This window comes from Carassius carassius, chromosome 7 (assembly GCF_963082965.1).
Source record: "Carassius carassius chromosome 7, fCarCar2.1, whole genome shotgun sequence".
NCBI classification, from domain to species: Eukaryota; Metazoa; Chordata; class Actinopteri; order Cypriniformes; family Cyprinidae; genus Carassius; species Carassius carassius.
Window position 1 is genome coordinate 5475014 of NC_081761.1, and position 16257 is coordinate 5491270.

General features: G+C 35.2%; 1 protein-coding gene across 1 annotated transcript in view; it reads left to right on the forward strand.

The window, feature by feature from the left end:
• LOC132143397 (receptor tyrosine-protein kinase erbB-4-like) overlaps positions 1–16257 on the forward strand; it is a 165781-nt gene that overhangs the window by 140184 nt on the left and 9340 nt on the right. Inside the window, exons 16-20 of the mRNA XM_059553572.1 lie at positions 1444–1488; positions 2039–2171; positions 3725–3847; positions 3972–4070; positions 4980–5165. Coding sequence (XP_059409555.1) covers positions 1444–1488; positions 2039–2171; positions 3725–3847; positions 3972–4070; positions 4980–5165 — 586 coding nt within the window. The remainder of the gene's footprint in view (positions 1–1443; positions 1489–2038; positions 2172–3724; positions 3848–3971; positions 4071–4979; positions 5166–16257) is intronic.

A 16257-nucleotide genomic window follows, 5' to 3' on the forward strand; every position in this document is an offset into this window, starting at 1 on the left:
ACATTTATTACCATAAGTGAGTGACATACACTAACTAAGGATTAGTAAGCCATTTTAAAATGTTTAGATGTTATATATATAAATTAAATTGGTCATAATATTTTTTTCATATTAAATTTTCCCTTTCTCTTTGGAGTGTTACAAGCTCTTGGTGCATAAAGAATATATGTAAAGTTGCAAAGAATAAAGTCTCAAATCCAAAGAGATATTCTTTATCAAAGTTAAGACTCATCCACACACCCCTAAAACGGCTCGTTCTAACACACCTCCACATGTCTATGTCACTATGTGGAAAGATTTGCATACGGCCGCCCAGATGTTCACGCAAAGAAAGAAGGCATACCTTTTACTCGCATTGTAGTATTGTTGTTGCCGCCGCCGCCATGTCGTATGTGTGTATGGTTGTGAAAGCGACACTACATTGTTTGGCCTTCAAAAAGAGGACGATATCATCATTCCTGGAGCTGATCTGTGCTGTTCACTGAGGAAATCGCACTGTGGATCGGCGGATCGGCTTTCACCGTGGAGTCCAACACAGGGTCGTCACATGTTGTTGCCGCAAGCTCCTTCGTAAAATCTGCCAGTCTTGCCATTTTAAAAGCCCGCCCACCTCTGCTCTCTCAAGCCAGCCTCCGCTCACTCAAGGCCGCAGTGTGTGAAGTGTGTTTCGGAGAGAAAGCGAAACTACTTTGTTTGGCCTTCCAAAAGAAGACACAACTAGAAATCATGTTTATATCATGTTTATAATGGGGTTTAATATTTATGTCTCGTTGCTCTTGCCGAACAGAGAATCACAATATGTTAAGGAGCGTAACATTTCCGTCACAAGCTTGAGGTATTCGGCCAATCCAACGCATTGGATAGCTGGCCAATCAGAGCGCACCTCGCTTTTCAGACCAATGATCCTTGTAAAAATCGACACGTTTCAGAAGGTGGGACATAGAGGAGAAACAATAATGTACGTTTTGTAGAAAATAATGTCTTTTTTTTACCTTAAAATGCCAAAACACATTTCATTACACCAAATACACAAAATAATGTTCTTTTTAGCAGCATTATATGACCCCTTTAATTATATATTTTAAAATGTAGTTTATTTCTGTGATACACAGCTGAATTTTCAGCATCATTACCCCAGACTTCAGTTAAGAAATAATTCTAATATGCTGATTTGCTGCTCAAGAAACACTAATTATTATTATAAATGTTGAAAACAGATGTGCTGCATTATAAATTTGTGGAAGCCTTGATACCGGAACATCTTTTATTTTTTAACAAAGTGAATGTGTTTTAAGAAAAAAAAAAAAAAAAATTCTTACTGACACCAAATTTATGAAAAGTAGTGTATGTGAGCTAATAAACCACCATTATCTTCATCATTAGTTGCAATCTATTAAAGTAGTGTAATTTAAATTATTGCTTTCTATCTCGTCTGTGTCATAGGTGTACTGGACCCCAGATCCAAGATTGTATTGGGATGCTGGACAGGTAAACACCTAGATGTTTCCTTCGCTGTCATACCATTCTTGCCACTGATTTTAAGTTTATATAAATAATATTCTATATGAAGGTCAAAAGCAAAGTATTTCATACCAACATTTCTCACAATCTAACTAATAATCAATAATTCATATACAGTCAACACATTACAGAATCTTTCCAAGTAGGCTTTTATTTATTTATTTGATTATTTATTTTTTATTTTTTTCAAATAGGAGCTTTCCATACCTTTGTTGCCCATTTAGTGTATTATTGTGTTAATTTGAATGTAATGATTATGTGTTATGATAAAAAAAAAAACATGGCACTATTTCTGGAAAAGCATTGGTCCTTCTTAAAAGTTCAGGTTTTTACTGAGAGTTAACACTTTTTCTCACTTTTATAATTTTAATAGAAAAATAATATGACTGAGATTAGATGTGGTTGTGATTGCATCGATAATGCAATTTCCCTTAAAACAATGCAGTATTTTGCATACTCTGAATTGTTCTAACAATATATTATGGTATATGTTTTAAACCATTGCATTTTCCTCCAGGACTCCTCTGATTGCAGCTGGGGTGATTGGGGGGATGTTTGTGGTCGTAATTGTGGCCCTCGGGTTTGCTATCTTTTTCCGACGGAAGAGCATCAAGAAGAAAAGAGCGTTACGCCGCTTCTTGGAAACAGAGGTGAGAGCTAAAATTGGGCAAGATTTTAAATGATTTTAAATAATTTGGTTCCAAAGAACTAATCTGAAAAACGTGGTCTCATGAGACGCAAAGAAAACAGACAGTAAACTGGCCAGTGAAATTGTTGTGGTGGTGCATGGATGGGTCTGTGGGGTATATAGCCAGTCTCATTTTTCCATTTGAAAGTGCTTCTTTCACTTCAATGGCGGGAAACCTCAAATGGAATAATGGAGATCATTTTCAGATCCTTAAATGGATACTTATGAAAGTATTTCAAAATGCTCTGCAGCCAGTATGTGTGTGAGTGTGTGCATTTGATATAAAGTTAAAGTCAATATTATGGAATCTGCAGTTCTGTTAGGTGTTTAGAACACCAAGTTGATCTACTGTTTCAGTATCCACTTCTTGCAGATAAATCCATTGTTTCAGGTTGATCTTTTTTATTTTTATTTTTTATTATTATTATTTTGTAAGTCAAGAAAATATATACTCAATAATATTAGGATTTTTAATAAACTATATAGAAATTAGGTCTTTATATAAATGGTGGTTTTCTAGCGGTCAAAGTGTCTTTGCAATCAGTAGAGGGAAAAAATCATCAGAGCCATCAGAAAAGAATGAGAATTTAAGAGATGAAGAGTTAATATTTTGAAAGTTATTAGTTTAAGTTTAAATGTGAAAATTAACTGGAAAGTGTCAATGAAAGTAAATTGCCTTAACAAGTAAAGATATGTTGCCCATATAAAAGGGATGAAATCTAGGGAAAAATAGCAATCTGAACTCAGAGGTCCAGAGCGGACGTGAGGGAATATTTGGATTCCGTAGCTCACATAGATAATGAGGTTCAAGACTATGAAAAGCCTTGAAGGTTAAAGAAGTATTTTAAACTGAATACATGATGAGATGGGCAAGCACTGAGGAGTGAAATGAATAACACTTTGTAATTGTGAAAACTCTGTCAGCTAAATTGTGCATGTTTTCAAAGTTGTAATTTGGAAGTGTTTTCGTGGCAAGGCAAATGAAAACAAAGAATGTAACTGTAAATAAAGCAAATTAAATTTTTTATATTTTTCAGCGGTCTTTAAAAGAACATAATGTCAAAAGTCATTGTGGTTTTGGATGGTTTCAATACAGATATCTAGTTTATGGCCCTAAAAGCTATGTTGAAAGCATATGAACTTGGAAATTGGTTTGGGATTATAAGACATTCCAATAACCTCTTGATAAGTCTAAAGATCAGCCAAGAAATGGTGAGTCAAGTTAAATAATATCACTGAAAGTATCTCTGTCTAAACACAGGCTTAACTCGAGAAGCAAAGAAGGGAAATCAAAGACTGAGCAATGCAAGCTGAAAACTTAAAATAGGCAAAACACGGACTATAAACAATTGACTGCATTCATACATGATGGCAATAATGAAATAAGACAGAACATGAGTCCATTATATAGGGCTAACCTGTGGCTGGTGGATCAAATCGAAGTAGACATTGTAGTTATGTATGAATTTGTGAATATGTTGAGTGATTCTGATGTTGATTATGTCTTTTGAGAAGCTGGTGGAGCCTTTAACACCAAGCGGCACAGCGCCCAATCAGGCACAGTTGCGTATACTTAAAGAGACAGAGCTTAAGAGGGTCAAGATCTTGGGAATTGGAGCCTTTGGCACTGTTTACAAGGTACCACATTAACATTTGTGATTTGTGTGTTTTATGTGTTTCCTCAACAATTGTGGGGTTTTTTTTTGTTTGTTTTTTTACAAGTTAACATATAATTGACCTTCACTGCTATCTTCTTTTTAAGGGAATCTGGGTTCCAGAAGGAGAAACTGTGAAGATTCCAGTGGCCATAAAAATACTCAATGAAAGCACAGGACCAAAAGCCAATGTGGAGTTTATGGATGTGAGTAATTTACAATTAAACTTTTTACCATCATTTAAAAAATAAAAATGCAAGGGAATGGATTTACTAAAAAATGTCCTTTTAGCCAACAGTGCAAATCAAATAACCGACGCAATCATTTCAGGAAATTACATGCATTAATGTGTGTGTTTAAAATTAAATGAATATAATGTAACTAACCAGCTTAGACTATTGCTTTTAAGGCTATATGGCCTTTGATTTGATAGCTTAACATCATGCATCATGCCGTTCACATGAATGACAAAGTGATACACTTATTTCCAGGCTTATTTTGAAATTGCTTTCTGAAATCGCGTTATTGCATAAACATACAATATAGTAAAAGTAAAAAGTTTGGGGTTTGTAAGATTTTGAAAGATGTCTGTTTCAGGATTATTTGACAAATAGACATTTCAAAAGAACAGTCTTATTGGAAAAGTTGACTTTAATCAATCCCTACTGAATAAATATAAATACTGTACTGTATTTATAAATACCTACTGTAAAAATATAAATGAACATTTAATATACTGACCCTTAGCCGTTGTGCAGTGTAAATGTACACTCTTACTTTTTTGTATATTAAAATAGTGAATTATATTAAAAAAAGTCTAAAGGCAAACATTTGAAATTAAACCTGTGACCTTTAAGCTGTTTTCTCTTTGTATGCTTTGTGATGTGTGAGTGTGCAAGTTTCTCGGTTGCTTCTATGAGGTGCGAGAGAGACTGAAACTACAGATTTAGACCTTCTCCTGCAGGCATATATTGGGCCTCTCTTGTGGTTTTGGAGGGGTTTTAAATCATGGTTTTAATTTGGTTTCCCTGAAATATATTGTATTGTATTTTGAGATACTTTCTGCTTTTCTTCTTTCTGCTTTTCAGAAAAGTCTTTCTGCTTTTGTCTTCTAGGAGGCACTAATCATGGCCAGCATGGAGCATCCTCATCTAGTGCGTCTTTTGGGAGTCTGCTTTAGTCCCACTATTCAGCTGGTAACTCAGCTGATGCCCCACGGCTGCCTGCTGGACTACGTACATGAACACCAGGAGAACATCGGCTCCCAGCTGCTGCTCAACTGGTGTGTGCAGATCGCAAAGGTAGGATTTCCCATGAACAAGTGTGTTTTTGAATGTTCTTTGAAAAACATTGTCTCAAATAATGAATATAGACAGACGGGTGGGTGGATGGATGGATATCTGAATGTAAACAACAAGATGTGAATAAAATTGGTGATACATAAAATGTGCATAAATAATATGACTGCTTTAGACATAGAAAAAAATGTATGATGCAAAGCATTGTTTGTTAAAACTTCATTTGTTTTAACTACTCCCACTAAGCACATTAAATTGTTCCATCATATGTTGAACCATATTGCCGTCTGTGTTAGACAGATACAATCCACTTTCAAGACCTCATTCAAGAGCCACAATCACTTGGCAGTTTGAGATTGTTTACCAGCATGTCATCTCTCAGAGTAGCTAGCAAGTTTAAGGTTGAATCTGTGTTTGATTTCTCACCTGCTGCGGTCCTTGGGATATTAATCCCTTCAATTGTCCATTAGAAAACCCTGCTGTGTTCATCCAGTGACCTGTGGTTCCTGCCTACTCAGTTTAGATATTGGCATTGTGTTCTTCTGTTGTACAGAACCTGCATGTAGTGCAAGGGCATGGGCTCCTCCTCCTGCTGTGTTCTTGGAAAAACTAAAGACTTATTTTATTGTGAGTGAATTTCCAGACCTGTTGCTTTCTCACGCCTAGACCTGGGGAACATGTCGGCTAAGGTGAAGAGAGAGTTAGATGCCAGTAAGAGAAGAGACTGATTTTGGCACCTGCTATGTTATTTGAGTTGGATAACAGTATTTTTAGTTTCCCATTTTAACTTGCTTCAGACTGATTCCTTTTTCTTTTATCTTTTATAGCATTGCTTATTTACTTAGCATCTTTTGTCTGAGAATACAACATCTGAATTAGTCATTAATTATCATCAGCACAGACTCAAGACGTTTATAATAATAATTTTATAATAATTTTATGATATATTACAGCAGAAAATGTATATATATATATATACAGTACAGACCAAAAGTTTGGAAACATTACTATTTTTAATTTTTTGAAAGAAGTTTCTTCTGCTCATCAAGCCTGCATTTATTTGATCAAAAATACAGAAAAAAATGTAATATTGTGATATATTATTACAATTTAAAATAATTGTTTTATCATTTATTTCTGTGATGCAACGCTGAATTTTTAGGATCATTATCACATGATCCTTTAGAAATCATTCTAATATGATGATTCATTATCAAAGTTGGAAACAGTTCTGCTGCTTAATATTTTTTTAGAACATGTGATACTTTTTTAGGATACTTTGATGAATAAAAAGTAAAAAAAAAAGCTATGTTTTTAAAATATAAATATTTTGTAATAACAATATACACTACTGGTCAGTAATTTGGGGTCAGTAATTTTTTTCTTTCTTTCCTTTTTTAAAAAATAAAATCAATACTTTTATTCATCAAGGATGTGTTAAATTGATAAAAAGTGATAGTAAAGAAAATATATTATTAAAATATATATTATTAGAATTTTTTTTATTTTGAATAAATGCAGTTCTTTTTAACCTTTTATTCATCTAATATATTAGACAGCAGAACTGTTTCCAACACTCATAATAAATCAGAATATTAGAATGATTTCTAAATGATCATGTGATAGACTGGATGTTACATGTGACACCGAAGGCTGGAGTAATGATGCTGAAAATTCAGCTTTGCATCACAGGAATAAATTATTTTTTTTTAAGTATATTCAAATAGAAAACTATTATTTTAAGTTGTAATAATATTTCACAATATTACTGTTTTTTCTGTATTTTTGATCAAATAAATGCAGGCTTGATGAGCAGAAGAAACTTCTTTCAAAAACATAAAAAATAGTAATGTTTCCAAACTTTTGGTCTGTACTGTATATATATACATACAGTATAGTTGTGATCACATAAATTCAGTTTTGCTTAGAGAAAAAAATAAATGGAACTTTGACTTTACATCTTATAATATTACTTTAGTTGTTATTATTCTATTTGTCAAAATACTTTATTATTTTAAAGGGATACTACAACGCAAAATTACAATTTTGTCATTAATCACTTACCCCTATGTTGTTCTAAACCCATAAAAGCTTTGTGTCACGGCTGATACAGAAGAGCGTAAGCTGCCTGTGTACAGCTCATATTTTTCAAAATGGTGCTACGGTGATGTGGGGAGCGACAGAGGAGATGAATTGTTGAATAAAGTCGTTATTTTTGTTTTCTTTGCATACAAAAAGTATTCTTCTAGCTTCGTATCATTATGGCTGATCCACTGATAGCAGATGGACTATTTTGACAATGCTTTTCATACGTTTCTGGACCTTGACAGTGTAATTTACTAGGCAGTGTATGGGACAGTCACAAACCTCCCGGTTTTCATCCAAAATATCTTGAATTGTGTTCCGAAGACGAACAAAGCTTTTACTGGTTTGGAACAACATGGGGGTAAGTGATCAATGACGACATTTTGTTTTGGGGTGGAGTATCCCTTTAAAATAGATCAATCTGAAAAGGATATTTGGAATGATCATATTGTCATTTTGCATATATCTTGACTAATTAATCATCACAATTACAAAATTGATTTAGAATTGCAGGATGAATAAATGAGTTCTGTAATATGTGGTTTCTAACATCGTCAGTCTCTCTGTGGATAAAGTGTGTGGCTATGGTAGAACCATTTGCATATTTCAAAGCTAACTTGGCATCTAAAGTGATATCCTCTATCAGATGATGGGTGTCATTTGAATAATTCCCAGCATCTAGCACTTCTCTGCCAGGAAAACAACAATGCCAAAATCAGTGGTGTATAAAGTACCTGAAAGCCATACTCAAGTAAAAGTACAGATAACTTACCAGAAAATGACTTAGAATTTGAAGTCACCATTTAGAATATTAAGTGAATAAAAGTCTTAAAGTATGTTATATTTATTGTACTTTTCATTCTCAACGTACTTAACTAAAAGTAAAAGTGCAAGTAAATGGAAAATGGAAATTAAGCGATTTTACAGTGTGTGTGTGTGCGTGCGTGTGTGTGTGTGTGTGTGTGTGTGTGTGTGTGTGTGTGTGTGTGTGTGTGTGTGTGTGTGTGTGTGCGTGTGCTCTTGTTTTTGTGACATATCAGGACACAACTCTGTATAAGCATTTAGTATTTACACAGTTTAATGTACAGTATCTCAGAGGGGGCATGCATGCATTTAACCTGCAGTTACAAATGGATAAATTATGTTTTGTTTTTAACATAAAACATTTAATACTGATATTTGAAATGATTTAAAACATTTAGAAATGTAAAATTAAAACAGGAAGTGTTTTTTTTTTTTTTATGAGTGAGTCATTGAGATTCAGTCGATTAATTCAAACTGCTGATTCATACAGGAACAAATAATTTGACCATGTTAATGAGTGAATCACTGAATCATTTATTCAACTTATTTGTTAAAAAAAAACTGATTCATTCAACAAGTAAAGACTGTCCATTGCTCAGAGATGCAAAAACTGTGCCGTAATCTTTTTTTGGAATTGTTTTCGTTGCTAAAATTGAGCTTAAACAAGCAATATTATGTGTAAAATGTAAAACACTTACTGCTAAATTTACTTTACTTGAATAAAATGATTATTAAATTTGAAATCATGCTGATATCTGCAGAAAAAAGGGTACTCTTTGTGTGATATAGATTGTTGACTATATGAAATTATATAAATATTAAAAGCATACAGAAGCATTTTTGCTGTCTAAATTTAGAATGCCTTGAATATTGAATTTCAATAGACTAATAATCACGTGCATGCACTCTCTGTGTGCGATTTGGTGATATACTTGACAATGTCAGATTGCACATTTTTACAACAACACTCACCATATTACCACAGAAGATATACTGTAAATTGCACACCCCAGCCTCGACTTGAGTGGAAAATGAAATTATTGTCGGTTGTGCACGCACTTGTTTGCAGATGAAAATAGTGTTTTTTAGGAGTCTAATTTGCAAATGCCAGACCACTGATTCGTCAAACCTGCTGGGTTGCAGTCTGTGTTTTTCCGACTTTATTTTGTAGTAAGTAACAAATTTGCTTCGGGAAAATGTATTGGAGTAAAAGTATACATTTTAATTAGGAAATGTAGTGGAGTAAAAGTAAAAGTTGGCTGAAATATACAAACTCAAGTAAAGTACAGATACTCCCAAAAAATACTTAAGTACTGTAGCGAAGTAGGCTTTTATTATTTCGTTGCATTACACCACTGACCATAATTAGAGATGTATTGCAAAAAAACAAGTTATCATCACTGCTTCCATTTAGATTATTCATGTTCAGTTCTTAGTGTTTAGTGTTTCTTAGCATAGTATTTTCTTTCATGAAGCAATTTACTTTCATGTACAACTGTCATTGTAAAGTTTCCTCTTTCATATCTTAAAAAACAGTTTACCTAAAGATACAAATTTACTGAAAATATAATTCAGGCTATTGAGGATGTAGATGAGTTTGTTTCTTCATCAGAACAAATTTGGAGAAATGTAGCATTACATTACTTGCTCACTAATGGATCCTCTGCAGTGAATGGGTGCCGTCAGAATGAGAGTCCAAACCGCTGATAAAAACATCACAATAATCCACAAGTAATCCACATGTCTCCAGTCAATCAACTGATGTATTGTGAAGTGAAACGCTACATATGTCGTAAAAAGAAATCCATCCAAGCGATTTGATAGTAAATTTCTCCAAATCTGTTCTACTGAAAAAAAAATAAGCTTAGATGGCCTGTGAGAGTACATTTACAGCAAATTTTCTATTCCTTTAACACATCCACTAATGCATATGTTGTTTGCTAGCTGAGCAAATGCCACTCACTAGTGGGGCATCAGTTCTCCCAACCCCTTTTTCTGCTTTTTCTGTCCTCAATTCAATTTAGATATATTGTTTGTTAATAAGCCTTTCTGTTTGTATATTTATTTATTTTAAATCACCTTTTTATGTTTATGCTGTTAAAAGCTGGCATTCATCTTTTTCCATCACCTCTCAAACAATCCCTAATCCAAGCTGAATAAGTGCATTCATTCAGCCTGCTGATCACTCTGGAAAATGCAGAACGCCTCTGAAACCCTCCAGTTAACACAAGGTATCCGCCTCACTAATAGATGTGTGGAGTTTGGATTTGGAGGATTGAAGGTCTGATTGGATCATTCATTTCAAGATGGTTGACTATGAAAAGAGCTGAGGTGTCCTCATCACAGATAAATGTGAACTGGGCTAATTCAAGCTGCCTGCAGCTGATGGGACTCTGTGCTCATGAATGATTTAGTAATGTTTGCTTGTGAAAAGATGTGGGCAAAGGAAGAAATCTTGATCCAGTACTGAAATAATACTAATATTTTAATGCGGATGTTTTTCCATTCACTCATCTGATTTCAGCCTCATATAGGATTGCCTGGGCTTTAGCCAACTGTGCTTTAGCCAGCTATAAATAGTTTTATGTGAACATCTTTCTTTTTGTCTGTCTTTCATAACACATTGTCTTTGAAATTTGTCCATTTTTACATTTGCAACAGATGTGATTTTAAGCAAAGGGATGTCTTTTTCAGTCTAAAATTGAAAACTGATTGTAATATATTGCATGCACTGTCATTCGGTTCATTAAAGTTACATTAAATTTGTCTTTCATGTTCCAGTTTCCAGGGTTGTGTAGAGTGTAAAATCTGTTGCATAACAGAATTTGTCATTTGAAAAATCAGTACAAATGCGACAATTGCAAGCATGTATCTGAATACATCATGCAGTGGTTTCCGCTGTAAATTATGTCAAATTAGTTTTGCAGAAAGTTGCTGCTATTGCAATTAATTCTGGTTCATTCAGGCTTTTGAGGCCCGTCACAGCTTTATTTTTCTGTTTTTGCTATACGTCTCTTATACAGTATCACCAAGGCTGTATTTTTAAATAAATATACCCTATATATACAGTATATGAAACATGGCTTCATGTATAATGCAATATTGTATGTAAACACAATCATCTCAGTAAAGTACTATTAAAATGTAACACATGCGCCAGTGTAGACACAGCATGAAAATGAAGGTTGAAGTTGATTTTGTGTTGATGCTTGAAAACTGGATTGATCATGTATGAAGCAAACAGCATCAAGTTCAGTCTTGAGTTTTCATAAATAACAAATTATGTTTACGCATCTTCTTTGGCCAGCTAGCTGCAAACTTTCATGGGTTTGAGGCTTAGCAGAAAAGACATCATTTTTTTCTTTGTGGAGCGTTACGCCGTTAGTCATCATTGTCTTTGTTCCTGCAGTGTGTGATGGACACCGCTCCTGTGTATTTATCACAAATTATACCATGTTGTCTGATGAACCTCCTGTGCTGCCCACGCACTACAGCTTTTCAGACAGTATGTAGTCCTGTTATCCTCCTCCTCCATTACACATCAAGGAAACTGACAACATTGTTGTGCGTGTAGATTTGCAATGTTGGGCTGAAGAGTGTTTGTGAGTTGAATCCCTCTTTGCAATGCAAGAGTAGTGAATAAACTAGGTCTGATCACATATTTATGCATTAAAAGAGTAGTTCAGCCAAAAATTTACATTTGCTGAATATTTACTCACCCTCACACCATCCAAGAATTTTCACTGGAACAGCTTGGGAAAAATGTAACATTCCATTAGTTACTCACCATTAGGGCTGGGTATTGTTGAAAATCTTTCGATCCGGTGCCAATTTCGATACCTCAGTTTCGATAACGGTTCCTAACGATACTTTTTTCGATACCATATGTTTTAAAATCCATTTCAACATCAACACAAATACATTAAACACAAAACTTTTATTTTTCACCGTAATTAAAACAAATTCTGGTAACAATTCACACTCAGGATAACATTATTAATACGACTGGTTGTGCTTTTTGGATAGGGGTGCGCCATTCAGGGGCGGACTGGGACCAAAATGTTGCCCTGGACTTTCTGTCCCACAGCAGCCCACCACATCATAACTCAAACGCCCTTGTTTTGATGTCATTTATTAATTTAATATTTAAGTAAACAGTTTGGGGATTTTAAGCAAAGCGACTCCTAGTGAGCGATACATGCTCATCAAGACACAAACATTCTTCTAGAACTCACACTTTGCAATCAGTTACCAGATCCATACGAATCATGCATGAAATAGAAGTTTATAAACTCAAACGATAGCTTTATGTGCTTTACAGATCAACTTGAAGTCTTTATTCATTCGAGATGTTCAATAATATATCATCTTTGGTTTGGTAATACAAGTTCATGATCCAATTAGTGAACTGATCGTTTGCACTTGTTTCTAAATATTGCTGATTCAAGCGTTTTAAACAATTCGCGCGCGTTCGGAGCTTGCGCTCACTCATTCAAAGCACGCGCTGCGAGAAGCATTTCAGACAATGCGCGTACAGAGAATTAATTCATCTTTCGCGTATCGTAACTTCTGAATGAACATATACACACACAATTATATCAAAATAATTGTCTCTCCAAGTACTCTCGTAAACACAGTCGGTTATGTTTTAAGTGAACATATACAGCCAGGGCCGGATTAACCATACGGGCAACTGGGCCCAAGACCTCTAAAGGGCCCAGGGCAGCAAGGGCACGAGCAAAATACTGTATCTGGTAATCTCCCGCTTTACATTAAACAAACTGTCAACACGGGCTTTTGCGCTGCACAGAGAGACGCTGCGCTGCCTATGACTTTGAACGTGAGTTGAGAGCGGTTGAGAGTCAGGTGTCTCATGCGGAATGACCAATGAAGAGAGGGCCTCAAGTTAAGACCCTCTCCTCATTGGTCAGTCCGCATGAGGTTGGTCAAATGTTACGCCGAGCGGGTTACGTCAGGCGTTGCTACAACAGAAAAAAATCTGACATGGAGAAGCTAAATGGGAGCGCGAAGCGGAAATTAAAAAAGGAAAAGGACATCAGAAACGCAGAAAATGTAAAGTATATACCTAAAATAGGTAATTTCTTCACTCCTGTTAATGTTGCCGACAGTTCTGTTAAGTCAGCTTCCGTCAACGACGAGGACAACTCAGCTAGCCAGGACTTTTCTTCAAGATGCCAAATGAAAGCAAACATGCACTTCCTCATTATTTAGGATTAAAATTGTGTGTTTTGCCAGGTTTTGTAGTATTTATTTTTATCTTGTCTTCTAGAGAGAAATTGTGTCACAGACACGGCTCTGCACTTTCTATTTTAGCTATTGGACATGAACTTGTTGGTGGCCTTGATTTTGAAGATGTTATACTGTACACCAGTTTGCACAGTCAAAGTCCAGAAAAAAGCCATTGTAAGATGTGTTTGCCAAATGAAGGCATTTCAAATTCAAACATGCACTTCCTCATTATTTAGGACTAAAATTGTGTGTTTTGCCAGATTATGTAGCATTTATTTCTGTCTTGTCTTCTTCAGAGAAATTGACAGATTTCTAAATGTTTATGTAGCACTACAATGTTTAACTGGTTAATTGTGCTGTGATATGTTGTTGTTCTATTTTAAAACAAGTTAAAATGAGCTTAGGATAAAAATGTTTATGAGCAGATAACAGTGATACTGCATTTATTTATTTATTTTTTCCTTGAGGTGCCAGCTTTATTAAAATGCTGTATATTGTTGTGGATGGAAAACTGGCAGATTTCAAATTGTTTGTGTTGGACTAATAACTTGATTGCCTTGTTGAATTCTGAGGAAACAGGGTCACCCTGTCAGGGTGATTTCTGCTTAAAATGAGCTGAGGACCAAAATGTTTCTTGATGTGTTGTCTGTGGTCTTCTGTTATAGCTATATCAATTCAATACATTTCCATTGGGAATAAATGTTGTTAAATAAACAATGGTTTGAAAGTGGTTGCTTATTTATTCATTTTTGTGAAAATGGAGGATATTTCCCTCCCTCTCAATGTAGTGGGTCAATTTTACCAGATTATACAGATGCTGATGTGTTTTGTTTTCATAGCATCATATGTGAGTGAATGTCTTTGATAGGGGACATAGTAGTGCATTTGTAGTTCTATGAGCATTTAAATATTTGTAAATCAAAATACACCTGATGACAGTTAGAATTTGAAGTATTGAGTATATTTACTGTATATTACAGTAATATATTCTGTATATGACCATATTATGGTGATCCTGGGGTCGTGATGATGGGGCCCTTGAATATTGTTGCCCAGGGTACAACAAAGTGTTAATCTGGCCCTGTATACAGTGGCCTGCTGCTCAGAGAAATTCACTGTACCGGATAAATCTGTCTCTCTCTCTCTCTGTTTTTTAGACGACGTGAAAAGGGGCGTGTTTCAAGATACGCAATAGAGTAGACCAAACTAAACAGGGAGGGAGGGCAAAACACTCATCCAAACAAATGCTTCATTAAATTGGTTGTATTGCTGGCTTTGGTTGCAATACTCTTGTCGCATATGTTGCACTTTGCTGACTCGGCATCCACTTTTATAAAGTTAAGCCACACTTTAGACCTCTTTGGCATTGTAAAACGGAAACGTTTTGAGAAAAAAACAACTACACTTGTGTTGTGTGACTGCGAGTATCTTCAGAAATCCTCCCCGTCACGTCACGTGGTGGTGGACAGCCAATCACGGCGAATTTAGGTCCTTACATGCACGTATGCTACAAGCTCACTCAGACACAGCCGCTTGGCAAAAAAAAAAAAAAAAAAAACGCCCGCTTGGCTTTTGGAACCGAAATTTGGCACCGAAAGATAAATAATTTTTCGATACTCATAGTATCGAAGTTTTTCATTAGATACCATAAAGGCATCGAAGTTCGGTACCCAGCCCTACACACCATTGTATCCTCTGCATTGAATGGGTGCCGTCAGAATGAGAGTCCAGACGGCTGATAAAAGCATCACAATAATCCCAAAGTAATCCACACAAGTACTAATGTCTTGTGAAGCAAAAAGCTGCATGTGTGTAAGAAACAAATACATTATTAAGGCAGTTTAACTTGGAACCTAAGTTCAATGGTTATAAATCCATAATCCATAACCGCACTTCTTCCAGTAACAAAATAAGTTATTATAAAATGATTTATTGCATTTATTAATCTTTTTTTAAATGATGAGGTACAGTATTTCAGTAAATACGTTATAACATGGTAACATTCAAAACTTTTATTTTTTTCACATTTACTCATTAATGAGAATTTGCTGATCAGATATATTTTAGTTATATACAATAGGTTTTAGTTAAAAATATTAAGTTATAACTATTTAATAAAGTAACCATTATTTTGGTGCAAACAGACCTGGAATGTGAAAACAGCATACAGATTTGGAAAGCTATAGGTTAAGCATATTATAAAGAACAGATAGACATCAAAACAACAACAAAAAACATAATTAATGAATAAATTAAACCTTATAATAAAGTACTACCATTATTGTTATGTTACCAACAACCTTGCCCTCTGACCCACAACACATCTTTAAGTGTATGTTTTTTGCTGTGTTCTTTCATTCAAACACTCTCCTGCCCTCTTCTTTTCAGAAGCAGCTTTCGCTCTCCGATTTTAATTAAGCCCCGATGGTCATGCACATCTAATATTTGTTATTTCCCATGCCAGGGGTTAGAAAGAGATGTAATAGGGCACTGCAGGAGCCTCTTCTCTTTTGTTTAGAGAAACTTTAACCTCTAGTAGTGCAGATGTAAAAACAAGAGAACAGAGGTTAGGGATGCTACTCGAATGCTCTGCCCTGCTTACATGCATGTCACGCCAACGCTTGGACCTGCTCCTTACGCTAGCCTGCAAGACGCCTGTAATACTAAATGCCGGTAGCTTTTGACAGGGTGTGCTCTTGCTTTAATCTGACTTCAGTCAAACTGAACACACAAAGAGCTGCTTCTCACTGCCTAGCCCATCTCTTTGGTTGAATAGAGAGCTTCTGTATGAAAAGAAACATTAGAGGCCGGCAGCAGTAAAGCTCATCATTTGAATGCTAATTCAACTAGATCCAGCTTCCTTGATCCCAGAATGAAGATCATATTGGAAGATTCAAGATTGCAGTGTTGGATACCGTTCATGACAACGTCAACCTCCTGCAGTGTTTCTGATGAC